The sequence below is a fragment of the Crotalus tigris genome, unplaced genomic scaffold (genome assembly GCF_016545835.1).
Source record: "Crotalus tigris isolate CLP2741 ecotype Arizona unplaced genomic scaffold, ASM1654583v1 scf7180000023903.560294, whole genome shotgun sequence".
Classification (NCBI taxonomy): Eukaryota; Metazoa; Chordata; class Lepidosauria; order Squamata; family Viperidae; genus Crotalus; species Crotalus tigris.
The window spans coordinates 114,206-142,028 of record NW_024100260.1 but is presented as its reverse complement, the minus strand read 5'-3'; the positions used below and the strand labels follow the sequence as shown (position 1 = coordinate 142,028).

At 44.9% G+C, this 27,823-nt stretch overlaps 1 protein-coding gene across 2 annotated transcripts; it reads left to right on the top strand.

Moving 5' to 3' along the window:
- Positions 1-256: 256 nt before the first annotated feature.
- Positions 257-27,823, top strand: LOC120298473 (zinc finger protein 271-like). Of its 2 annotated transcripts, XM_039322251.1 has the most exons (6): positions 8,104-8,196; positions 8,672-8,820; positions 10,230-10,359; positions 14,110-14,964; positions 19,523-19,649; positions 25,572-27,823. In XM_039322251.1, the coding sequence occupies exons 4-6, from the start codon at positions 14,248-14,250 to the stop codon at positions 27,002-27,004; spliced, it is 2,277 nt and encodes a 758-aa protein (XP_039178185.1). In that variant the 5' UTR covers positions 8,104-8,196; positions 8,672-8,820; positions 10,230-10,359; positions 14,110-14,247; the 3' UTR covers positions 27,005-27,823. The 2 variants fall into 2 exon arrangements, with proteins under 2 accessions (XP_039178186.1, XP_039178185.1); XM_039322252.1 differs by lacking the exons at positions 8,104-8,196; positions 8,672-8,820; positions 10,230-10,359; positions 14,110-14,964; positions 19,523-19,649 and adding exons at positions 257-716; positions 3,766-5,110; positions 9,504-9,510 and having other exon boundaries at positions 25,942-27,823.

Below are 27,823 nucleotides of genomic sequence, written 5' to 3'. Positions count from 1 at the left end.
CAAGGGGCGGGGCTGCAAGGCGGGGGCGGAGCCCGGGAGGAGAGCAGAAGCCCCACCCTCGCCTCCACCCTCCCACTCGCTGTTATCTCCGCTTCCTTCTGCCTGTCTCGCTTCGCCCTGGGAGCATCGGCGCTGGATCCCTCGGGAGAGGCTTCTGGGTCTTCGGGGAGGTCGGGCTGCTCCCCCTCCGGCCTTTGGGGCGCCCCTCCCGCCAGGAGAGCTTTCCCCCCCCCCGCCAGGAGAAAGGTAGCTGCGGATCCGCCTCTTCGGCTTGCCGGGTTTTCCTTGGGGAGATTCGGCTCTGGCGTCGCCTGCAGAGAGTGGATCCCTCCCTTCCCTCCAGGGGGGCAAAGGGGGATCCCTCCCTCCCCGGGCTGGATCTGCGCCCTCCTCGCCCGGCCAGGGCTCCCCGCGGGGCTCCGGGTGGATCCGGGAAGGAGCTTTTGGGGCAGTTGCTTTCTGAAGGTCTCTGTGTGGTCCGTCTGAGCAGGAGGCCTCCGAACATCTGTTTCCCTCCAGTGCAGTTTGAAAAGGGAGCGAAGTGTAGCTTTAAAACGTTTATTAAGATTGTAAATGTGATATTGTCACAGCTTGACAGGGGAGAGCGGGGGATGTTAGGAAAAGAAAAGATTTATTTCAGGGGTCTCCAAACTTGGCCCTTTTAGGACTTGTGGACTTCAACTCCCAACTTCAACGCTGGGTCAAAAGTGGAAAACGTGTGTATAATAATGTATAGTAATAATAATATGTATTATTTTTTGAACTCCCAACTTCAACGCTGGGTCAAAAGTGGAAAACGTGTGTATAATGTATAGTAATAATAATATGTATTATTTTTAGTATAGTATGAAGGAAGAAAAATGCAAACAAGAAACAACAGGGCAACAAGGACAAATATATCTAAAGAAGAATAAGGGGGGGGGAAATGTAAATAATAGAAGATTACCCTTACGAAATTGCGGTTAAAAAAAAGGAGTACACACTGTGTGTGTATGTGTGTTACGTTTTGTCTTGTTTTGTTGGTTTAAAAAATAAAAATTTATTTAAAAAAAAGAGAGATTGTAAGTAAATGTGATATTGTCACAGCCTGACTTCATTTTAATGAAGGGTCGGGGGAGTGTTAGGAAAAGAAAAGATTTATTTCAGGGCGTCTCCAAACTTGGCCCTTTTATGACTTGTGGACTTCAACTCCCAACTTCAACGCTGGCTGAAGAATTCTGGGAATTGAAGTCCACAAGTCATAAAAGGACCAAGTTTGAAGACCCCTGGTTTATCTGGTTGAATTGAGCCAGTAAAGCATGGCGGTGTCGCGACATATTGCAACTTTTTTTGCATTGGTTTCCGCTGAGCCCTGACAGCCCTGCAGCTCCAGCCATCTCTCGCTCAGGCTTGTGCGGTGCTGCCACCGGTTCAGCTCATCCACCTCCCCCGCTACCACTTTTCTAGGATGGTCGTGTACCACCTGCCAGATGCCAATGTACCACAGGTGGTACCCGTACCACTGGTTGAAAAGCCCTGCCTTATAAAATGGTTTTGAAAGTATCTATGTATTTTATTCTTTCCATACCACAGAAAGGCATGCCAACCGATTCGCAGGTCATGCCCCTCTAGGTACAACAGTCTTTTATCTTTAAGTATTATCTATTCTTTAAGCCATGTTAGAATAGATGCTTGGTGGTATAACCTCCAGTCCGCCAGTCCAAATCCTCCACTGTCTTTTACGTCTTGTAGCATTTTCACTTTTGATTCTAGCTTTTTTTCCTTGCCAGATAAATTTCAATATTATTGCATTCAGTTCATCAAAAAAAGGCTTTTCCCAGCCTTACAGGGATCATTTGAAATAAAAAGAGTATTTTTGGTAAGATATTCATTTTCATTGTTGCTCTTCTCCCCAACATTGGAAGTTCTTTCACTTTTCCAAATCCAATTTTATTTGATTTAGCAGTCTTTCATAATTATCTTCTTTTACTGTTACACATCTTGCTGTTAAATAAATTCCCAAGTACTTGACTTTTTTTAACTATTTGAGGGTTTTTTTTGTTAGTTGATTTTTTTTGTTTTTCTGTTAAATTCTTTGTTAGCACTTTGGTCTTTTCTCTTTTCTTATTGTCAAGCCTACCACTTCTCCAAAATGTTATTCTGACGGTCAAGAAATTTCTTTTTATCTCTAGGCTGGTTTTCTCCTTGATTAGCTTCCATTCATTGTTTCTTGTCCTGCCTTCAGATGCTTTGTAGAATAGGTTGACACACATACACACCTCCTCCTTGTGGTAGCCCCTCCAATATTGGAACAGTGCTATCTTCTCAGAGCTTTTTTCTTTCTACTTAATGTAAAAGAATAGGTGTGGGGGAAAATGCACGCGCAGCAAACTGCCGTGCTTTCCCCTCCCACAAACTTCATAACCTTTTTTTTTATTATTAAAAGTTTTACAAATTACAATATAAACCCACCCATCCCCTCCCCCCCTCCCCCACTTCCCAGAGCTGATTACAGGGTAACAAATAAACAAACATACTCTAGCTAACATAAACCAACTAAACTATCAATCAAAACCATAATACACTTTAACTCCTTCTCAAAACAAATATTAACAAATTAAGACAAAAATAATAATACCATTAATACTATTAATAATTATCTAAAATCTATTCAAAAGCAAGATAATACTTTTCAATTTCATACTTCGTCTGGATATAATCAATCCATCTTCTCCAAACCATAATATATCTTTCTTGTGAATGATCCTTCAAATAGTGTCTGCTAAATTAGACACTTTAAGTAAAGCCTCATAACCTTTTGATACCCTTTGTCCCAGTGAAGCAGCCAGAAGGTCATCCCCTTTTGACTTAATGCCTCTCCTACCTAAACAGATAACATGCTTAAGTTATTTCCTATCTCTTCCTGACTTTGTCAGTTCTTTCTCCTTTTGATCTACCTGTATTTGTTCTTACCTGATCTTTGACCATGTAATGTGTTACTAGAAAATAGTTGCTTACATGAAGACATTTTCCAATGAAGAAACCTTTGTCAGCATCTAATGGTTAAGCTGGTGTATGTAACAAGTATATAAGAAGCAATAAACTCAGAGTTTGTCAAGCTGTGTCCTGCAGCTTCAAACCTCTGCTCAAGATATGCCTGCGTCTTTTTCTTAGCATCTTACAAATAGGGATGAGTAGTCTTTGTTTTTATGCTCATGTTTAGTTTGCTTTTCCTTGACAAAGCTGGGTAGAAGATACTCTAAAAAACAAAATTTTCCTTGTTTTTCCTTGAAGGAGCTATGTTGTGGCAGCCCGTTGTTTATTTTATTTATTTATTTATTTTATTTTTAAAAGTTATAAGCCGCCCCATTCCCGAAGGACTCTGGGCAGCTAACAATAAAAAACACATAAAACATAACAAACAAACAGTACAAAGACAGTCATCCAGGGGTCAGGTTTTATAAACCCCAGGCCTGCCGGAAAAGCCAGGTCTTATGTAGCTTATGGAAGACCAACAGGGTGGGAGCGGTCCTAATCTCCGGGGGGGGGGGGGAGCTGGTTCCAAAGCGTGGGCGTGATGGATGTTTTACAAAGGACAGGTTTTAAGGAAGTTTTGTTATCAGGTATCACGACAAGCTGATGGGCAGAAGTCTGACCTACATGATTCAAAATGTTTTTTCAAATGCCTTCCTTCTCCAGGCGGCACTTCTAAAGCTATGTTTTTGTGATTCTCAGTCTCCCTCAAAAGGAAACATTATTCTCATTTTCTTTTTTTTTTTCCACCAGCAGGGAAACAACTGTGACCAAAGATTCACCTGCAAGTCAACTTTCAAGAGATAGTAGAAAATTGGCACAAGGCAGCAGCCGCCAGAACTCATGGAGGGCGGGAAACTCTCGGATCCCCCGTCAGACACAAGTAGCACTCTGAAAAACCACAAAAGAACCCATGAATGCTCAGAATGTGGGAAATCCTTTGCTCGCCGGTCCCTCCTTTTGAACCACAGGAAGGTCCATGTAGGAAGCGGATCCAGTGAAGGTTTGGAGGGCGAGAAATTCTTCTCTGGAAAAAACCCCGAAGATCTTAGAAGCCCCCCCAAATTAAGACTCTATAAATGTGAGGAATGTGACTTATGCTTTGGTCAAAAGTCAAGTCTTCTTATACATCAGAAAATCCACACTGGAGAGAAACCTGACCAATGTCTGGAATGTGGGAAAAATTTCCGTCAAAAAACCCATCTCAGAAACCACGAGAGAATTCACACAGGGGAGAAACCTTACAAGTGCTGGGAATGTGGGAAGAGCTTTTCTCAGAACGCCAGTCTTTGGGTCCATGAGAAGATTCATGCAGGAATAAAATCTTACAAATGCTTTGAGTGTGGAAAATCTTTCACCCTGAGCTCATCTCTTCGGAGTCATGAGAAAAAACACAGAGGGGAGAAAAATGAAAAGTGCCTCGAATGTGGGAAGTGTTTTACCTGGAAATCAAGCCTGGTGCAACATCAGAGACTTCACACCGGAGAGAGACCCTATGAATGTCTGGAATGTGAAAAACGATTTATGTTTTCTTATGAACTTCAGAGACATCAGAAATGGCACAAAAAAGAGCTATCCTATAAATGTGGGGAAAGTTTTATTTCGCCGGGAGAATTTCAGATTCACCAGAGAATCCACACAGGGGAGAAGCCATTCAAATGTGGAGACTGTGGGAAATGCTTTTCCCGAAAACACAACCTTGGAAGTCATCAGAGGCTCCACACAGGAGAGAAGCCATACAGATGCCTAGAATGTGGGAAATGTTTTGCTCAAAAGGGAGCCCTTTGGGAACATCACAAAATCCACACAGGGGAGAAGCCATATCCATGCTTTGAATGTGGAAGATTTTATCGTACCCTATCAATCCTTAGAAATCATATAAAAGTTCACACGGGGGAAAAAAACTACAAATGTTTAGACTGTGGGAGGACATTTGCTAATCCATTTTCCCTTAGAAGCCACAGCCGAATCCATACAGGAGAGAAACCTCACAAATGTTCGGAGTGTGATAAATGTTTTTCTCAAAAAAATACTCTTGTGATACATCAGCGAATCCACACTGGAGAGAAGCCATATAAATGTTCGGACTGTGGGAAATGTTTTGCCCACTATTCAACACTTTACAGGCACACCAGAAATCACACAGGAGTGAGGCCTTACAAGTGTGCAGAGTGTGAGAAAACTTTTCATTGTCCGTCTCAGCTCAAAATGCATCAGAAAGTCCACAGCAGAGATAAATCTTTTCAGTTGTGAACAATGTGGAAATTTTTTTTTTCAAAAGTCACACCTTACTATTTACCAGGAATTTTACACAGTGTCAGAAGGGAAATCCTACAATTGCTTGGTGTGAGGAAAATGTTTTTCCTAGTCAAGTAATCTTCAGTACCACAATCAAGCAAATCTGCATAAATGTTGGGAGTGTGAGAAGGTTTTGCTCACAAAGCCGCATTAGTAACTTACCAGAGTGATTACACAAAAGAGTTATAAGGGTGTGGGGAGTATATACAATGTTTTGCAAAGTACAGGTAGTCCTTGACGTATGACTACAATTGGGAGTGGATTTCCAGTCATAAGTTGTTATAAGTCATGAGTCAAGACACCCAGGAATTTTTGTTATTTTTTTTTACTAGGCCTTTGTTGATCTATGAGGAGAACTGAAATTTTAGAGAGGAGAAAATGGGGGGAGGGGTGGAACAAAGATGCATCTGGTTGTTTATTTAGTGATAAAGTATTGCTGTTGAATATATTCTGGCTGAGGAAGAAGAAAGAAAGTTTCTTTTTCCTCCTATCTTTTTTTTTGGGAGGGATTTTCTTTTTTCTTCACAGTGTCTTTTTCATATCTTCACACACACACACATTTGTATTAAGTTTGTTTGGTCTGTGAATATAATCCTTAATAAAATTATTGTTCAAAATAATCGACTGTTTTCAGGGCATGGACTAGGGGGGGTGTCAAAAAAAAGTCAAGATGGCCGTCACCAAATTGTGCCACACTCTGCAAAGTCTTGCTGCATTTTAGCTTTATATGTGATGCCCTTTTAAACAGCTGCCATCTTGGTTCTTGACTCCATCCTCTCTTTCTGGACACTTCTGTCTTCTGGGGTAGATTTTAGATGAACTTTAGGAGAAATGTCCTGGGTTATTCAGGTGACAGAGGGCATAGAACAGGGGTCTTCAAACTTGGCCCTTTTATGACTTGTGGACTTCAACTCTCAGAATTTCTGAGCCAGCACAGGAATTCTGGGAGTTGAAGTCCACAAATCATAAAAGGGCCAAGTTTGAAGACCCCTGGCATAGATAAACCTTCAAGTGGCCTAGCGACTCTCAGAGAAAGTGCTAATGACCAGCTATCTGCAAGGAGTATAAATCCTTCCATCCTCCAACATTTGGCCAGAGCTGAAGAAGCTTCTTGGATGAGAAGCGAAACGTCTTCAAGGAAAAAATAAAGTCCAGTTGCTTTTTGAAAAAACGCTTTTCGGACTTTTGTTGTTGGTTATTTTATTGTTCTACTATTTTACATTTCTGTTTACCTGCCCTTCCTTTTTGTTTCTTTTATTATCAGCCGCCTAGAGTAGCCCTATAGTCAGATGGGCGCAAATAAATTTAACAAACAAATATCAAATAAATATGGCATAGATAAAAACAGAGGTTGCGCTTGAAAATGCCTTTGTGGGTCTTGGCACAGGAAGGGTTTTATGGCAAAGAAAGAGCAGACAAAGAGAAATGGTTAACATATCAAGAATTTTTTTGAAGAAGTACTTGGATAATACAAGGTGAAGTCAAGAGATCAGCTGACTGCAGAGGGAGTTAGCTTCTCCTAGTTTTCCTATGTAGAGTGAAGAGAAATATTTAAAGTAGACAAAAAGATTTTTGGAATTAACAGACTGTGAGACAGAATTTGAAACTTAGCTATATACGAAAATGCTGAAGGTGAAATGGCTAAAATGGATCAGCTTTTTCTCAAAACTGAAATGGACAAAAAAAAGAGTATGCAGCTAGTCCTCAACCTACAACAAACTCTCCCTCTCCCCCCCAAAAAGAAACCGACACCCAGATCTTTTACTTGCACCTCCCTCCTCTTTGGCCACTTGAGGGGAGCAAAAACTGACCGGCACTAAATTCACATAGCATTCCTAATCCAGATTCTGAATTAACCCATTTTGGTGCAAGTGCTTTGCTTTAGCAAACATTTGCCCAATATATATATACACACACACACATACATACATACACACACACACACAAACACACACACACTCTCTCTCTCTCACCCGCGCGCACACACGTACACACATTTCGAACTAACCTTCACCCCACTTTCCGTGCAAATCCATCCTCACGTAGCCCATACGGCACCATTTTTGCCCCAAGAGACAACCAAGGCACGCAAGTTTGGCAAACAAAAAAACGTTGCCCAGCAAGAATAGCCGCGGGAACCCAAAACAGCCTAGCAAAAATCGAAAGGAGGCCATTCAAGGCGACCACCCGGGATGTGAACGGGAGAGAATCAGAGGAGGGCAGATCTCGTTCGCGTCCTCACGACACGCTTAAATCCCGAGTTTGGCGACGCGCGGTTGCTTTAGAGCAGTGTTTCTCAACTTGACCATTTTAAGGCATGTGGACTTCAACTCCCAGAATTCCACAGCCAGCAATGCTGGCTGTGGAATTCTGGGAGTTGAAGTCCACATGCCATAAAATGGTCAAGGTTGAGAAACTCTGCTTTAGAGCAGGGATCTTCAAACTTGGCTGGCTGAGGAATTCTGAGAGTTGAAGTCCACAAGTCTTAAAAGTTGCCAAGTTTGGAGAACCCTGCTTCAGAGCCAGGGTCGTGCGAACCCACACACGAATTGGGAGTCCCCGAATCCATCGAAAGTGATCGGGGATGAAGCGCGCGCGGGGCGAAAGGAGCGGGCGAAGGACTTCTCGCCTTTCCATTGCCCGCGCTGCCCGTGAAGGGTTAAAACCACGGAGTTGGCGCCGGCCAGAACGGCTGAGAAGCAACTTCCGCGGCGGTTCGGTGGCTGCCCGGTTCCTTCCTGTTGCTGGAGGGGGAGGAGAAAGGGGCGAGTTGCAACGTGGGGGAGGGGTGGGGGCGGATCAAAAAACGAGGTTTTGTAGGTTCCAATCCCGGGCTTTGCTTTCTCGCCGGTCCCGTGCAAGACCCGGGTCGGTCCGGCTGCAGAGGTGAGTTTTGGATGGGGAAAGAAGAGAGGGATGCAGGTGTGTGAAAAAGTGCATCCTCTGGATCGGTGCAAGCCAAGCCTGCTTCGGGCGAAGGACGCATCTCTGTCGGGATCCCGGTTGCCATTCCTCGCGACGGATTTGTAGAGAGTCTTTTCCGCCTTGCTTTGCTTTGCAGCCCCGCTGCACGAAGCGTGGCTTCATCCATCCATCCATCCATCCATCCATTCTTTCTGTTTGGCATTCTACCAATGGGAGAAACGGATCCTATGCGGGTCACACAAGCCAAGGGAGACTTACTTTGGTCCTGCCTTGGAGTCAGCCCAAGGAATAAGCAGTAGTCTATCTAGGAACATGGCTTGATTTGGAATGTGGCATCCTGAAAAATGCCCCCCTCCCTTTTCAGTGAATTCCCGTGGTTTGGTTGCAAAGAGCGTGCCTGTAACTTTTTTCTCTGTTTTTATCTTTTCCTCGGTAGGTGATTCTCTGCTGGAGGCACAGAGTTACAGCTGGACACAGGACTCATGCATACCTGAGGAATATCACTTCCTTCCTTCCTTCCTTCCTTCCTTCCTTCCTTCCTTCCTTCCTTCCTGCACCCTTGACGTCAATGGGTTCCTACTCCAGGTAGGTGGGCAGAAGACTGCAGCCTGAGTATTCCCACCACCCACCCCAGGTCTGGGAACCTGTGGAGTACAATGTTTTGAGTCCTAGTTACAGGTAGTCGTCAACTTACAACAATTTGTTTAGCGACCAAAGTTACAACGGCACTGGAAATAGTGACTTATCGTTGTTTTTCACACTTACGACTATTGCAGCATCGCCATGGTCATGTGATTTACATTCGGATGCTTGACAACAGACTCACATTTATGACGGTTGCAGTGTCCCCGGGTCATGTGACTATCTTTTGGGATCTTCTGACAAGCAAAGTCAATGGGGAAGCCAGATTCGCTTAACAACCATGTGACTAATTTAACAACTGCCATACCTCATTTAACAAATTCTTCTTCTTGTGCCATATCCATTATCGGACAGTGGCGATCATGTTGGCGATCCTGTTTTTATCAGCAGTTGCACAAAAAAGTGCTGCTGAGTTTTGTCCAAACCAGTCCCTTGGATTTTGAATGCCTGGACCTCATTTGCCTTCCATCTTTCCCTGGAGGATTAAATGGAGTATGCCGTATTTTTCTGGGTGTTGCATCACATCTCCGAAATATTCTAATTTTTGTTTTTTAATTGTTTGGATGATTTCCCTTGGCTTTCCCAGGCGGCTGATCACCTCCTCATTTCTGATCTTGTCAATCCAGCTTATACGTAACAGCTGCCTGTAAATTCACCTTTCAAATGCTTCTAGTCCAGTGGTTCTCAACCTTTTTAATGCCGCGACCCCCAACCGGTCGTAAGTTGAGGACTACTCAACCGGTCATAAGTCGAGGACTACTCAACTGGTGCAGCACCGTTTGCAGAATGGGACTTTTGGTGGGCTCAGCAGGGCAGAGACAGTCTGGACAATTCCTATTGGCTTTTGAAAATCAATAGAATTAGACTCTATTCAAGAGAGTCTATTCTATTGGCTTTCAAAAGCCAGTAGAATAAAAGGGAGTAGCACAGCTAAGGAAAAGGGGAAAAAAAATGGCGGACTGCGTTGTTTGGTGACCCCCGTGAAATGGCCGTTCGACCCCAAATAGGGTCCCGACCCACAGGTTGAGAACCACTGTTCTAGTCTCTTCTGTCAGAGACCAACTCTCTACTCCATGGAACAGGATAGAATTTAACAAATTTAACAAATGCGGCAAGAAAAAGTCATAAAATGGGACAAAACTCACTAACAAATGTCTTACGTAGCAACAGAAATTCTGCTCAGTTGCGGTCATAAGTTGAGGACTACCCCAAAGCTGCCCAGAGTTGCCTCTTTGCTGGGAGGGGGTGGACCTCACCCACTCAGGAAGGTGTGAAAGTAACCTTTTTTTAAAATCAGCATTTTGTTTTTTTATGTGGCATTTCAATGGGATGGGATATTTTTTTTCCCCAAGGGATGAATTCCAGGAGGATGGCTTTGATTTCATTTGGGACATCCTCAGCTGACCTCCCCAATTTCCAGAGGGAGAAGGAGTTCTGCAGACTGAAGAGACCTTCCTGCTGAAGATTCAGCTTAACCGCTAGGTCAGTGATGGCGAACCTTTTAGAGACCGAGTGCCCAAACTGCAACCCCAAACCCACTTATGTATCGCCTTGTGCCAGGTGGGCGTGGCCCACTGGGCGGGCGTGGCTGTGGTGGTCATGGCAGATTGGGTGGGTATGGCCAAGGTGGGCGTGGTCACCTCGATGTTGCTCCTGGGGAGGGACACCTGTGGGGGATGGGCAGGGTTTGGGGACAGGAAGACTTGGAGGAATGTTGTCCATGGGGTCGCGATGGGTCGGACACGACTTCGCAATTAACAACAACACCCTTACTCTGCAGCCCATTTATTTTTGTGCATAATCCAGGACCAGAAAGAGCTGCTGCCTGCCTTTCCGTCCAAATCTGAGGTGTAACAACATACACTAAGCTTCTTATCGCCGGCTAAGGTTAACTTTGAATTGGTAGCATCATTTTTCTACTTTCTTTCTGCTTTCCCATCCTGTTTTATATCTTCATTTGTTCATTAGAGCTGTCCAGGAGTGTGTGTGTGTGTGTGTGTTGTGTTGGCGGTGGCGGCTCTCCTTTGTTTCTCCTTGCAACAACGACCCTGTGAAATAGGTTAGGAGCCGAGGTGGCGCAGCAGTTAGAGTGCAGTACTGCAGGCCACTTTAGCTGACTGTGTTCAGCAGGTCAGCGGTTCAAATCTCACCGGCTCCAGGTTGACTCAGCCTTCCATCCTTCCGGGGTAGGTAAAATGAGGACCCAGATTGTTGGGGACAATGTAAATATATATATACAGTGCTTACTGGTGTACACCGCTTAGAGAGTGCTTGCACTTAAAGCGGTATATAAGTCTCATAAATAAATAGGTTAGGTTGGGAATTGCTTGAAGGCGGCTGGAGAATTTCAGAGTTGAGACTCTGTTTTGTGCTGTGTTACTGAGTGATGCAAACATTCTCTGGTTATAAGATTTTATGGTGTGCGTGTTTTGTTTTTTTTTCCACCCAGAAACTAGGATTGCAAAACGGGATTAAAAAATTAATTGCGTGTACAAGTAGTTCTTGACTTGCAACCCTTTGTTTAGCAACTGTTCAAAGTTACAACAGTCCTGGGAATAGTAACTTACAACCAGGCTTTACACTTACGAGCGTTGTAGCATCCTCAAGGTCACAGGATCAATTTTCGGACATATTGGCAACTGGCATATATGTACAACAGTTGCAACGCCTTGGCTGGCTTTGCAAAGTCAATTAGAGAAGCAGTCTTTATGTAATGATTGTGTAATTGCAGTAATTTGCTCAAGGTCAAAAAGATCATAATCAAACATGACTCACTCAGCAATGGGGAACCCATCAGATTTGCAAATGACACTAAGCTGGCAGGAATAGCCAACACTCCAGAAAACAGGTTTAAGATATAGGAGGATCTGGGCAGACTTGAACACTGGGTGCTATCTAACAAAATGAAATTCAATGGTGAAAAAAGTAAGAGTTCTACATTTAGGCAAGAAAAAACAAATGCACAGGTACAGTATAGGTGGTACCTTGCTCAATAGTAGCAACTGTGAGAGGGAGCAGTGTGCTGCAGCTGCCAAAAAGGCCAACACAGTGCTAGGCTGCGTTAACAGAGGGATAGAATCAAGATCACGTGAAGTGTTAATACCACTTTACAATGCCTTGGTAAGGCCACACTTGGAATACTGCATCCAGTTTTGGTCACCACGATGTAAAAAAGATGTTGAGACTCTAGAAAGAGTGCAGAGAAGAGCAACAGAGATGATCAGGGGACTGGAGGCTAAAACACATGAGGAACGGTTGCTGGAATTGGGTATGTCTAGTTTAATGAAGAGAAGGACGAGGGGGGACATGATAGCAGTCTTCCAATATCTCAGGGGCTGCTACAAAGAAAAGGGAGTCAAGCTATTCTCCAAAGGCAGAACAAGAAGCAATGGATGGAAACTAGTCAAGGAGAGAAGCAACCTAGAATTAAGGAGAAACTTCCTGACAGTTAGAACAATTAACCAGTGGAACAACCTGCCTCCAGAAGCAGTGAATGCTCCAACACTGGAAGTTTTCAAGACAGCCATTTGTCCGAAATGGTATAGGGTTTCCTGCCTGAGCAGGAGGTTGGACTAGATGACCTCCAAGGTCCCTTCCAACTTTATTATTGTTGTTGTTGTTGTTATTATTATTATTAAATAACATTTGAGGAAAAGCTCGCTCTAAATTCTGAAAAGCAAATTGCTACCACTTCTAGTCCTGAATTACTCAATGTTTAATTTGTTTCCTTCTGGTGGTCCACTCTTTTTTCTCCTCCTCTTCCTCCTCCTCCTCCTCTTCATCATCATCATCATCATCATTATTATTATCATCATCTTTGTTTAGTAATGGAAATGCTGGCCCAATTGGGATTGTAAGTTGAGGACTACCTATATAGGGACTAAACTATAATGCCTGGACATGTAGGTCTTTGGTTATTCGGGTTTTCTCCCGCGTCAAATTGGAAGTGTCTTGGCGACATTTCGACGAAGTCTCATTCGTCATCTTCAGGCTGGTATTTTCAGCTTCGTGCTTCTAGGAGCAATGCTAGAAGCACGAAGCCGAAAACACCAGCCTGAAGATGACGAATGAGACTTCGTCGAAATGTCGCCAAGACACTTCCAATTGGATGCGGGAGAAAACCTGAATAACCAAAGACCTATATATATATAAGCTCAGTAAAGCCTACAGTTCTATTAAATATCATTTGAGTTGAGCAGGTGCCAACAGGTACATCAAGGTGAATGAGGGATGGGGAGGGTGCTAGTGATGTCTCCTCAAGTCAAACATGCATTTTCTTGGGTTTGAGGGGCCCCTGTGCCAACTAAAGAAAAGATGCAGCTGCTTTAAAGAGGAATCAGTAGGTGCCCAGTACTGTTTCTGTTTCCAGTTTAGAGCAACGTTTTTCAAGCTTGGCAACTGGGAGATGTATGGACTTCAACTCCCAGAATTCCTCTGGGCTATAGTAGTTCACATCTCTTCAAGTTGCCAAGCCTGAATAACACTCGCCTAGAGAAATCCGTAGTCCCAAAATTCTCAGCAATGGCCACTCTGACAGAAGAATTCTGGGAATCGAAGTCCATAGTCTCAGGATTTTTCTCAGTGGCCATGCTACCTGGAGAATTCTGGGAACTTAAGTCTGTACTCCCTGAATTCTCAGCCGTGACTGGAGAATTCTGGGATCCAATGTCCAGTCAGCATGGCCACGGCTGAGACCAATATCTGTGTGCCCAGAATTCTCTGTAATGGACTGGCTGGAGAATTCTGGGAAATGAAGTCCATAAATCTAGAGCAGTGGTTCTCAGCTTGTGGGTCGGGACCCCATTTGGGGTCGAACGACCATTTCACGGGGGTCACCAAACAACGCAGTCCGCCATTTTTTCCCCCATTTTCCTTAGCTGTGCTACTCCCTTTTATTCTATTGGCTTTTGAAAGCCAACAGAATAGACTCTCTTGAATAGAGTCTAATTCTATTGGCTTTCAAAAGCCAATAGGAATTGTCCAGGCTGTCTCTGCCCTACTGAGCCTGCCAAAAGTCCCAATCTGCAAACGGTGCTGCACCAGTTGAGTAGTCCTTGACTTACGACCGGTTGAGTAGTCCTCGACTTACGACCTGTTGGGGGTTGCAGCATTAAAAAGGTTGAGAACCACTGATCTAGAGGGTATCCAGGTTGGAGAAGGCAATAATAGTTCATCTATCTCAGCAGCTCTTTTAAATTGCCCAATTTAATAACATTTATGTCTTTGTGGCAGGGAGATTTCTTGAGTGGCTGCAAGCAGACCTTTGTCACCTCAACCAAATTGGGACCCAAAGCTTGCAGACACAAAGAATTGAAAAGGAAGGGAAGAAGCTGAGCTGGACCAAAGTCACTCTGGCCTGGAGGAGTTGAAATGGCATGTAAGGAGGAAGATGAAGACTTGATGAGCCCCCGGGATCAACAGGATTATTTTCCAGCGGAACAGCAGGAGGAGAAAACAGAAGGACAGAGCGTGGCAAGTCCAGGAGATGTTTCTGAAGGAACTGGGATGAGCAACCATGTTGGCCTGCTGAAAAACGAAGAGCAAATATTGCACGAGAAAGATGCACCCGGGATGAAGGAAAGGTCTCCATCTCAACCTGGGCAGGCACTGTTCCCAGCTTCCCAACGCTGGGACGATTTATTTTTGACCTCCCTGGAAAAGGCGGTCAACACTCGTGCAGGAAAATGGATGTCCCGGCTAATCCCAGGCCTCAAAGATGAAGGAGAAGCATTTGAGGACAAGGAGATTGGAGACTACGGGAAAGTGAAGGCAGCCATCTTGCGGGTGGATGCGATCAGCACCGAAGTCCAGCGGCAGCATTTCCGACGGTTCTTATACCGAGAAGCGGATGGTCCCCGGGAAGCCTGCAGCCGTCTTTGGTTCTTGTGCCACCGGTGGCTGAAGCCGGAGAGGCACACCAAGGAGCAGATCCTGGAGCTGCTGATCCTGGAGCAGTTCCTGACCATCCTGCCCTCGGAGATCCAGGGCTGGGTCAAAGATGGCTGCCCTGAGACCTGTGCCCAGGCAGTGACTCTGGCTGAAGATTTCCTCCTGAGCCAGCAAGAGGCGGAGAGACCGACGCAGCAGGTAATAGCCTTTCAGAAGAATAGATTTGTTCTGCAGGGTTAAGCTTGCGCACAATGTCCCAAGCTTAAAACATTGGGATAATAGGATTCCCTCAATGTCTATGGAGATTCTCAGACATCCAGGTCATAGTTATCCCAAAGATGTTTTTCATGAGGCAGCTGGACTTTCTTTTTTTTTTTTTAATGAAAGTTTTTTATTTTTTCCATATAAACATTATATAAAAAAGTATACAATACAATTTTAAGATAAAATAAACATTATTACGACCTGCGCACTCCCCCCAGGCCGCGTCCACCCTCTCTTAAAACATTCCCTACTTCCCTCCTCTTTCTCACCTCCCATCCTACTCTCTTCCCCTCCCCCTCTCCTCTCACTGCCCTACTTCCTCTCTACACTTGCCCACCTCTCATCCCTATCAAACCCTGAACGCAGCATAAGGGGAGTGCCCAGGCCGCACCCCTATAAGCAACCATTATCTATATTACACTTACCCCCCCCCCCACATTTCCTCCCTCCCACCCCCAACCCCCCTCCCTTCACTTCCCAGAGCAGAATACAGGGTTAATAATTAAAAGGATTTATAATAATAAGAAAAAAGAAAAGAAAAAGAAATAAAAAATAAAAAAATAATAATAATAAAAAAAGGAAAAAAAAATATCATACTTAACCTTTAACTCCAATAGCCTATAAGACAATTCTTTCTTTTTTTTAATAAATTTATTACAATATAACCCACCCCCACCCCTTCCCCCCTCCCCCACTTCCCAGAGCTGGATAAAGAATAAAATAAACAAACCTAATCTAACTAACATAAACCAACTATCCTATCAATCAAAACCATAACACACTTTAACTCCTTCTCAAAACAAATATTAACAAATTAAGTCAAAAATAATAAGATAATTAAAACTAATAATTATTACCTAAAATCTACTCAAAAGCAAGGTAATACTTTTCAATCTCATATTTCTTCTGAATGTAATCAATCCATCTTCTCCAAACCATAATATATTTTTCTTGTGAATGATCCTTCACATGGGCGGAGATTTTCACCATTTTTCTGCTAAATTAGACACTCTAAGTATCCATTCTTCCAGAGTAGGCAATAAGTTTTTCTTCCAATATTGCCCCACCAATAATCTTGCAGCTGTTATAAGGTTCAACATCAAATTAGTTTCTTTAACATCAAAATCTACAATAATACCCAACAAAAATAATTGCGGAGTAAACTTTATCTTTCTTGTTTGTTTGTTTTTTCTTTGAAGACATTTTGCTTCTCATCCAAGAAACCTCTTCAGCTCTGACTGGATGGTGGGGAATGGAAGGATTTATACTTCTTGCACGCAGCAAGTCATTTGCATTCTTTTAGAGAGTCGTTGAGGCCACTTGGGGGTTTATCTGAGTGGTGCAAATGGGTGTGGAGCCTTTTTGAAAATTGAACAGCCCTCTCTCAACAAAGGGGAAGGGATATGACATAATCTATCTCCAGTCTATAACACAGTCCTTTCAACAGTTCCAAAAACTCATTTGTACTATGCAGGTGATCTTGATGACACAGATGCACCTCAAGGTGGCCTCAACAACTCTCTAAAACAGTGGTTCTCAACCTTTTTAATGCCATGACCCCCAACCGGATTGTAAGTCGAGGACTAAACCGGTTGTAAGTCGAGGACTAAACAGGTCGTAAGTCGAGGACTACCCAACCTGTCATAAGTCAAGGACTCCCTGCCCGGGAGCACCGCACATGTGTGGTGCTGCCCCCTGCGCTGGCTGAGGCGTAGTTGGCAAGCGGCAGAGACGGAGCAGGCCGACCACTGGCTGGGCCACCAGCTGGCCCAGCCCAAGGGAGGTAAGGCACCCGCCGGAAAAGGGGAAAAAATGGCAGATAGCCTTGCTTGGCGACCCCCGTGAAATGGTCGATCGACCCCAAATGGGGTCGCGACCCATAGGTTGAGAACCACTGCTCTAAAAGAAGGCAAATGACCAGCTGTCTGCAAGGAGTATAAATCCTTCCATTCCCTACCATCCAGTCAGAGCTGAAGAAGCTTCTTGGATGAGAAGTGAAATGTCTTCAAAGAAAAACAAGAAAGTCCAGTTGCCTCTTGAAAAAAGCATCTTTGAGATAGTATCCGTCGTGAAGGGGGTGTTGAATCAGGTCTGTTTCTCTCCCCCCCCCCAAGAATGCCATTGAATTGATTAACCTTACCTTCTGCATGCTGATGTTTTAACAGTTGTTCAGTCATGTTGATCTGGACCTTTAATCAAATAAGAACAAGATTTGTAAGTCTGTTGAATGGCAGTCATTTATAGTGCAAATGGTATGACATGGGAGTAAAGAGCAATACCGAGGGCAGAGGGAGAAAGCAAATTCCTGCCCCTCATTTTTACAGTTCTTGTAATAACAGAGAGAAAGAATTAAGGTAAACTAATGGTTACATAACCATAAAGGGAGAATCCAAGGTGCTTAGAATTGTCCTCTGTGGTTCTGACCTTTTGGGTACAGGTAGCCCTCAACGTATGACCATTCATTTAACGACTAAAGTTAACAACAGCACTAAAAAAAGTGACTTCCATTGGACATGCACAGCATCCCCATGGTCATATAATGGGTGATTGGGACACCTGGCAACCGGCTCGCATTTACAAAGGTTGCAGCATCCCATGGTCTTGTGATCGCCGTTTGGGATCGTCCCGGGGGACTTCCAGACAAGTCAACGGGGAAGCCAGCAATTGGGAAGGTTGAAAAGCACAATCACACGATGTCTTTCTTAACAACCATAGTGATTTCGCTTTCGCGACCGTGGTAAAAAGGTCATAAAATTGGGCACGGTCACGTGTTGCCTTGCTTAACAAACCGTTATCACTTAACAATACATTTCCGGTCCCCCGTTGTGATCATATGTCAAGGACCTCTTATACCAAGGCTTTTCAATCAGTGGTACGGGTACCACCTGTGGTACATTGGCATCTGGCAGGTGGTACGCGACCATCCTAGAAAAGTGGTAGCGGGGGAGGGGAATGAGCTGAACCGGTGGCAGCACCGCACAAGCCTGAGCGAGAGACGGCTGGAGCTGCAGGGCTGTCAGGGCTGAGTGGAAGTGCCAGGATCAGTGCCAGGCTCCAGCTGATTGGCGCTTCTTCGGGGCTGTCAGGGCTCAGTGGAAGCACCAGGATCAGCGCCAGGCTCCAGCTGAAGCTCAGCGCTGATCCTGGTGCTTCTGCTGAGCCCTGAAGAAGCACCAATCAGCTGGAAAGCAACACTGATCCTGGTGCTTCTGCTGAGCCCAGAAGAAGCGCCGATCAGCTGGAATGTTGCAGCATCTCCAGGGTCTTGTGACTTACATTCAGACGCTTGGCCACTGATTCATATTTATGACGGTCACAGTGTCCCAGGGTCATGTGAAGTGACCAAAACCTGCTGCAACCACCCAGCAGACGGGGGGAATAAAAACCAAGCACCCCCCTCGGACAGGAGGAAGCGTGCCGCCAGGTGGGCAGACACGTGTCTTGCTCGGCTGTGGCTTGGGGGGGGGCACTTTTTTCAGTGCCATTGTAGCTTCGAACAGTCACTAAGCAAACTGTTGTAAGTCGAGGACTACCTGTACTTTATCACTTTTTGGGGGGGGTCATCAAGTTTTTGACACCTTGCTGGGCGACTGGTGGTACTCGGATATTGCCATATCCCAAAAGTGGTACAATGGGTGAAAAGGTTGAAAAGCCCCGTCTTATGCTGTATCTCTAGATCAGTTTAAAAAACAAAACAAAACACCGCAATATTAAGACATGGACTTCAACTCCCAGCATTCCCCAGCCAGTATCTGAAAAGTTGAAGACATATTGCTCTAGATCAGAGTTCCCCAACCTTTCTAGCTCTGCGGACGGGGGGAGAAGAGGGGATGGTTTTGTGCAAATGTCCAGCGAGAGTGCGTGCCGCACAGCTCCATTTGTGCGAGTGACATGCACCCGCTCGCCAGCTGCTTGCACAAGTGAGGATGTGCGTGTGTATGTGTGCTCACCTGCCATCTCCGTGGTCTGTTGCAAACCCCTGTGGCCCAAAGGTTGGGGACCCCTGCTCTAAATGATATTTCAGTTAGCAATAAAATATTGCCTAACACAGTGGTTCTCAACCTTTTTAATGCCGCGACCCCCCCCCAACTGGTCGTAAGTCGAGGACTACTCAACTGGTCGTAAGTCGAGGACTACTCAACGGGTGCAGCACCGTTTGCAGAATGGGACTTTTGACGGGCTCAGCAGGGCAGAGACAGCCTGGACAATTCCTATTGGCTTTTGAAAGCCAATAGAATTAGACTCTATTCAAGAGAGTCTATTCTATTGTCTTTCAAAAGCCAATAGAATAAAAGGGAGTAGCACAGCTAAGGAAAAGGGGGGAAAAAATGGCGGACTGTGTTGTTTGGCGACCCCTGTGAAATGGTCGTTCGACCCCAAATGGGGTCCCGACCCACAGGTTGAGAACCGCTGGTCTAACAGATCACGATTATGGTGTTCTTCAAGTCAGCACTGTTCTCATCCTTGAATGGGATTTTTCCTGCTTTTCCAGGTGCCTGAATTATTTGAGGAGACGGGAATGAGCTGTGCCAAGGCCAGTGACCAAGCCTCGTCAAACACGGAGCAGAGTCAGCTGGGTTTGGAGGTTAAACAGGAGCAGTCTCTGGATTCCTCTTTAGGTGAGGCATCGCTTGTGTGTAACGTTCAAAGTTCCTCAAAGCGCATCAATTCACCTCAGGACCTTCTGATGGGAGAGTCCCCGGCATCCAAATTCCATTTTATTCATTCAGGTTGTATTCTGACTCTGATATAAAACGCCTTCTTTAAATCAAGTCAGATAGATAACTCAAAAGAAACGATCTCATAACAAACAAAAAATATATTTTATCAGAAAGATTACTGGCATTCACGCTGTGGTTGTTACTCCTGGAAAATACATCCTTTGTCCATTTCTTCAGACCATTTCTTTAGGTAAAAGTATGATGCTCTCTTCCATACCATCTTTATAACAACTCAAGCTCATTGTGTGACCTTCGATGGCCCATGCTTCTTTCAGACAAAGAGATTCCACCCTGGCTTGTGTCCAGGAAGTCTCCCAATGACCCTTTGAGACTCCTCCCACTGACCCATCAACATACTTAGCATTTAACCCAACAACTGCCAGATATTCTAACATACTGATACCTGCTCTCTAGTTAGGGTTACATATATTCCAGAATAGTGTAACGTTCAAAGTTCCTCAAAGCGCATCAGTTCACCTCAGAACCTTCTGATGGGAGAGTCCCCGGCATCCAAATTCCATTTTATTCATTCAGGCTGGGAATACCTTCCTCTTGAGCGTGGAGAGCTTATGCCAATTAACCAAATGCACAGGTATAGTATAGGGGGTACCTTGCTCAATAGTAGCAACTGTGAAAAGGACCATGGAGTCCTAGTGGACAATCACCTAAATATGAGCCAGCAGTGTGCTGCAGCTGCCAAAAAGGCCAACACAGTGCTAGGCTGCATTAACAGAGGGATAGAATCAAGATCATGTGAAGCGTTAATACCACTCTACAATGCCTTGGTAAGGTCACACTTGGAATACGGCATCCAGTTTTGGTCACCGTGATGTAAAAAAGATGTTGAGACTCTAGAAAGAGTACAGAGAAGAGCAACAAAGATGATTAGAGGACTGGAGGCTAAAACCTATAAGGACCGGCTGCTGGAATTGGGTATGTCTACTTTAATGAAGAGAAAGGACGAGGGGGGGACATGATAGCAGTATTCCAATATCTCAGTGGCTGCCCCAAAGAAGAAGGAGTCAAGCTATTTTCGAAGGCGCCTGAAGGTAGGACAAGAAGCAACGGATGGAAACTAATCAAGGAGAGAAGCAACCTAGAACAGTGGTGGCGAACTAGAGGCGGCATTCAGAGCCCTCTCTGTGGGCATGTGCTCCATGCCTCGGAGATGGCAACCGTCCCTCTTGAACCAGCCACCCGCTAACTCACTGAGGTTCCACATGGCTGGATGCATCCCAGCACCCATGCGCTCGCTGGCCTCTGTGTGCAGGGGCCGATGGTGTCAGGTAGCAGCCGCCCCAGCCCCTGCCTCACCTTGCCCTGTGACAATGGCACCCCCGCCTTGCCTTGCCTCCTCACCCCGCCTCGCCTTGCCTCCTGCCCACCGCCCCACCTGCCAGAGACCTCCTGGATCTCCCCAAACCCTGCCCATCCCCCACAGGTGTCCCTCCCCAGGAGCAACTTCGAGGTGATCAAGCCCACCTTGGCCACACCCACCCAGTCTGCCATGACCACCATAGCCATGCCCACCCAGTGGGCCACGCCCACTTGGCACCCGGCGATAAATAAGTGGGTTTTGGGTTGCAGTTTGGGCACACGCTCTCTAAAAGTTTCGCCATCACTGACCTAGAACTAAGGAGAAACTTCCTGATAGTTAGAACAATTAACCAGTGGAACAACCTGAATGCTCCATTCAGCGGTGAATGTTCCAACACTGGAGGTTTTTAAGAAGAGACTGGACAGCCGTTTGTCTGAAATGGGTTGGACTAGATGACCTCCAAGGTCCCTTCCAACATTATTATTATGGATCATCGCACAGTCAGCCAGATGTTCAGACTGGATTTGGCATTTTGTCTACCTATCGAGTCCTTACCAAGGACATGGGATAGGCAGATGTGGATGTTTGATGGTATTACAGGTATCATCGCAGGATGGAAGCAGTTCCTAGTAAGGCCGCCTTTTGCAATTGACTAATAGCGAATTTGTCAATGCCAATTGTGTTCAAGTGGTGCTCCAGTTGTTGTGGGATTGCACCCAAGGAGCCTATGACTATTGGTACTACCCTTGCTTGCTTTTGCCATAGTCTTTCTATTTCTATTTGTAGGTCTTTGTATTTTGTTATCTTCTCCAGTTCTTTTTCTTCTATTCTGCTATCTCCAGGCACTGCCACATCCACTATCCAGACTTTTTTGTCTTTCTTATCGACAATTGTTAAGTCTGGGGTGTTATGTTGCAGGTGCTTGTCTGTTTGAATTCTGAAGTCCCAGAGAAGTTTAATTTTATCATTTTCTATGACTTATTATTATTATTATTATATTATTATTAGTCCAGTTCAACCAAAGGCAAGCTTTGGGAGTAAACAAAGGCTACACAAAGCAGACAGGAAGTCTAGCCAGAGTTCTCACTTGAGACACAACGGAAGAGGTTCACATTATCCTATTCGGGACACGTGGGTTTGAAGGCCTCGCTCCGTTCCGAAGTCCGTAAGCACGGGAGGACAACCAGCACCCAAGCACGGTGGCCTCGGTTACGGTGGTGATGAGGGCACGATTGGAAGAGCTGAAGGATCAGGTTGAGCGAGAAGACCATAGAGGACATCTTTCACTGCGCTCGCTAAGAGTCGACACCAGTCTGATGGCACATAATTAACCAGCCGATTTTGTCTCCCTAAAAAAAAGAGGTTTGAGGCATCTTTAATGTTGAGAGGTTTTATTATTCACATTGTCAATGATAACTGGCGCCATCATCACCCCTGTAATTGAGTCCATCTCCTTCGCTGCTGCCCCCCCCCTTCTCTTTCCTTCCACCTTTCCCAGAATCACAGCTGGGAAATCAATCCTTCCAATTTAGAAGACCTATAGGCCAGTGGTTCTCAACCTGTGGGTCGGGACCCCATTTGGGGTCGAACGACCATTTCACGGGGGTCTCCAAACAACGCAGTCCGCCATTTTTTCCCCCTTTTCCTTAGCTGTGCTACTCCCTTTTATTCTATTGGCTTTCGAAAGCCAATAGAATAGACCAGTGGTTCTCAACCTTTCTAATGCCGCGACCCCATAATACAGTTCCCCATGTTGTGGTGACCCCCAACCACTTATACATCACCGGGTGCCAGGGGCGTGGCCAAAGAAAAGGGGAAAAAAATGGCGGACAGCCTTGTTTGGCGACCCCCGTGAAATGGTCGTTCGACCCCAAATGGGGTCCCGACCCACAGGTTGAGAACCACTGGAATAGACTCTCTTGAATAGAGTCTAATTCTATTGGCTTTCAAAAGCCAATAGGAATTGTCCAGGCTGTCTCTGCCCTGCTGAGCCCGCCAAAAGTCCCATTCTGCAAACGGTGCTGCACCAGTTGAGTAGTCCTCGACTTACGACCGGTTGAGTCGTCCTCGACTTACAACCGGTTGGGGAGTCTCGGCATTAAAAAGGTTGAGAACCACTGCTATAGACCAAATTACTTGAGATGCAGGCTCAGATTATCCTATTAATTGAAAGGGTGCTTTGCAGCTTTGAAATGATTTTAAAATGATGTTTGATTTGGCTGACCCGATTCGTGGAACCCTGGTGGTGCAGTGATTAGGAGGCAGTATGGCAGGCTAACTCTGCCCACAGCGTGAAGCTCAGTCCTGACCAACGCATGATTGACTTAGCCTTCCATCCTTCCAAGGTTGGTAAAATGAGGACCCAGACTTTGAGGGCAATAGGCTGACACTGTAAATCACTTAAGAGTGTGCTGTAAAGCACTATGGGGTCTCAGTGCTGCTGCTATTTGCCCATTTGATTTTAAAGAACATACCTCTGAACAAACTTAGAATGAATCATATTGTGAAGTATGCGAATGACACGGCAGTGGTGGGTCTTATCCGGGACGACAGTGAAGATGCTTATAGGGAAGAGGTGAAGGCTCTGGTGGACTGGTGCAAAAAAAGTAACCTGGTTGTGAATGTGAATAAAACAAAGGCGATCACTGTAGATTTTAGACCAAGCCGGCATAGCCGTACTCCACTCAGTATCAAGGATGCAGCTGTAGAGGTGGTCAACAGTATGAAGTATCTGGGGGTGCAGATCATAACAATCTGAATTGGTCTCTCCACACCTCACCCTTAGTGAAGCATGCAAAACAGCGTCTGCATTTCCTGCGCCGGATGAGGAGAGCACGTTTTTCTCCTTCTGTCCACTTTTTACAGAGGCACGATTGAGGGCATTTGAATAAACTGCATCACTGTCTGGTTTGGTGGCAGCAGTGCCTGAGATAGAAAGTCCATAGAGAGAGTGGTAAGGACAGCCGGGAAGATCATAGGAAGCTCGCTCCCTGGTATTCAGGACGCTGCCTATAAGTGCTATGTGTTTAGAGCTCGAAGCATTGTTAGAGACCCCACACACCCACTTCACGGTCTGTTTCTGTTGCTCCCCTCCGGGAGGAGGTTTTGAAGTATTTCTAGCAGGACTACCCAATTCTGTAATAGCTTTGTTCCCCATGCCGTCTGTCTGGAAACTCGCAAGATTTGTTTTTGGCCCACATATGTGTGTGTATGTGAGTATATACATAATTTATTTTATTTATTTATTTTTGTTATGTTTATGCAGTATATATTGGAGGTGGTTACCCACTGAGAGCTGAATGCAATGAAATCTCATTTTAATGTATGCTGATTAGTGTACATTTAAAGTGACAAATTTATTATTCTATTCTATTCTATTCTATTCTATTCTATTCTATTCTATTCTATTCTATTCTATTCTATTCTATTCTATTCTATTCTATTCCATTCCATTCCATTCCATTCCTACTCTATTCTATTTCTATTCTATTTTATTCCTACTCTATTCTATTCTACTCCTATTCTATTCTATTCTATTCTGTTCTGTTCTGTTCTGTTCTATTCCTACTCTACTCTACTACTCTACTCTACTCTACTCTATACTCTACTCTATTCTCTACTCTATACTCTACTCTATTCCTACTCTATTTCTATTATATTCTATTCTGTTCTGTTCTGTTCCTACTCTACTCTACTCTAAACTCTACTCTATTCCTACTCTATTTCTATTCTATTCCTATTCTATTCTGTTCTGTTCTGTTCTGTTCTATTCTATTCTATTCCTATTTCATCCCTATTATTCTATTCTATTCTATTCTGTTCTGTTCTGTTCTGTTCTATTCTATTCTATTCCATTCCATTCCATTCCATTCCATTCCATTCCTACTCTATTCTATTTCTATTCTATTTTATTCCTACTCTATTCTATTCTACTCCTATTCTATTCTATTCTATTCTGTTCTGTTCTGTTCTGTTCTATTCCTACTCTACTCTCTACTCTACTCTACTCTACTCTATACTCTACTCTATTCTCTACTCTATACTCTACTCTATTCCTACTCTATTTCTATTATATTCTATTCTGTTCTGTTCTGTTCCTACTCTACTCTACTCTAAACTCTACTCTATTCCTACTCTATTTCTATTCTATTCCTATTCTATTCTGTTCTGTTCTGTTCTATTCTATTCCTATTTCATCCCTATTATTCTATTCTATTCTGTTCTGTTCTGTTCTGTTCTATTCCTACTCTACTCTACTCTATACTTACTCTATTCCTACTCTATTTCTATTCTATTCCTATTCTGTTCTATTCTATTCTATTCTATTCTATTCTATTCTATTCTATTCTATTCTATTCTATTCTATTCTATTCCTACTCTACTCTATTTCTATTCTATTCCTATTCTATTATTCTATTCTATTCTATTCTATTCTATTCTATTCTATTCTATTCTAACAATTTTATACTAATGTTGATCCAATTTATTGGGATTTCTTTTAGATGACCTCTGCGCAAGTAAAAAAGATGTTGGGATTCCCCAGCTGGCAAAGAGAGATCCTGAGTTGCCGCACGAGACATCCGAGGGAGGCACTGTGGACGCCTTTCCCGTTTCAGATGAGCAAGGAGCCATCTCTGAAAGTCAGCAGAAGCCAGAACATGCCGGCTTGAGAAAGCTTCCAAGGAAGAGGGCTCAAAACTCCATTCCTTTGGTGGAAGGTTACAAAAATCTCACTGTCACCCCAACAGGAAAGAAAAATGACGACGACGAACCAGCTGTCAAGATCATTGTACGCAAAGAAACTTTCATCCCGGCTTCCGATCACGCAGGAGAAAAGGTCCACAAGTGCCTGGCGTGCGGGAAGTGTTTCAGTCTTCGTTCGCGCCTGATCGTCCACGAGAGAACCCACACGGGCGAGAAACCTTACACGTGTTCGGAGTGCGGACGAAGCTTCAGCGTCAGCTCCAGTCTCATCGCCCACCGGAGAACCCACACAGGCGAGAAGCCCTATAAGTGTTCCCATTGTGCGAAGAGTTTCAGCGTGAAGTCTGGGCTGATCGCCCACGAGCGGACCCACACAGGAGAGAAACCCTACAAATGCTTGTACTGCAGCAAAAGTTTCCGCCGCAATTCGGGTCTCGTGAGCCACCAGCGGATCCACACCGGAGATAAGCCATACCAGTGCTCAGTGTGCGAGAAAAGCTTCAGCGACATCTCCAACCTCATTACCCATCACCGGATCCACACGGGAGAAAAACCCTACAAGTGCTTGGAGTGCGGGAAAAGCTTCAGCCAGAGCTCCTACCTCAACAGCCACCAGAGAATCCACACGGGGGAAAAGCCATACGAGTGCGCCGAGTGCGGGAAGACCTTCAGCGTCAGCTCTCGGCTCCGGAAGCACCAAAGGAGCCACACCGGAGAAAGACCCTTTGTCTGCTTGGACTGCGGGAAAACTTTCAGCGAGAGCTCCGATCTCCTGGCCCACGAGAGGGCACACACGGGAGAGAAGCCTTATCGCTGCTCCTTTTGCGGGAAGAGTTTTCTCCGCAGCTCTGAGGTAGTGAGCCACGAGAGAATCCACACGGGCGAAAAACCGTACCAGTGCGGGGAGTGCGGGAAAAGCTTTAGCGTCAGCTCGCGCCTGAGCGCGCACCGGAGGATTCACACGGGGGAAAAGCCATTCCAGTGCATGGTGTGTGAGAGAAGCTTCAGTTACAAATCCCACCTCATTACTCACCAGAGAATCCATACTGGGGAGAAACCGTTCCAGTGCTCCATTTGCGGGAAAAGTTTTCGGGGCAGTTCCAGCCTAGTAGCACATGAGCGGACTCACACCGGAGAAAAGCCATACCGGTGTCTGGACTGTGGGAAAAGCTTTACTCAGAGCTCAAACCTCATTAGTCATCAGCGAATCCACACAGAAGGGAATTCTTGAGATCTCCCTCAGATGGACCTCTGTGGATCCTCAGTGGGATCTCGCTGTTCCGAAGGAGACGTCGGTTCTTCGGTATTTCGCCGGCAGTTCCACCTCTTCTTTAGAAGGGGTGTATTTTCAGCAATTGTGCAATAACAAAGGGTTTTCTCTCCAAACACTGATGTTACAACAAACCGGCCGGCGTGTGTGTGTGTGTGTGTGTGTGCCCATCAATCCATCCAGACCAAAATATGGGAGGTTTGGGGAGGTGCTGATGGTACGATGCCTGGAGAGTTGATCAGAAGGGTAAATAGACGATCATCCCTTCTGTTCAGAATCTACTTTGGATCTACACTGCAGGGCTGGTGCATCTTTGTCCAGAAGGAAGGAATCTGCCAGGTGTGAAATAGAACGGGAGTGTCTGCAAAGGAGGACTTCCATTTTTATTTTTATTTTTGAGATCTGAGATCTGACTGGTTGGCTTTTTAGCTCCTGGAGAACCTGTAAGAACTAGATGAGGAAATTCTATTTAGAACAGGAGAGACTTCTATTTTGCGGGAAGCAAAATAGCACCCAATCTCACGTTTGAAGTCAAGGGCCGCCTTTTTTTCCCCAAGCAGAGAAATAGTAAAAGGAGTGGGTGTACAGTACACAGGTTCCTCATCTTAGGCTTAATATCTAAATTTAATTACATAATTATTTCAGGAGGAGGGTTCTACACCCCAACAATTCCGTTCCCCCCCCAAAAATAAGGTCTCTGATTTTAGAAAGTTTAGACCAGTGGTTCTCAACCTTTTTAATGCCGAGACGTAAGTCGAGGACTACCCAACCGGTTGTACG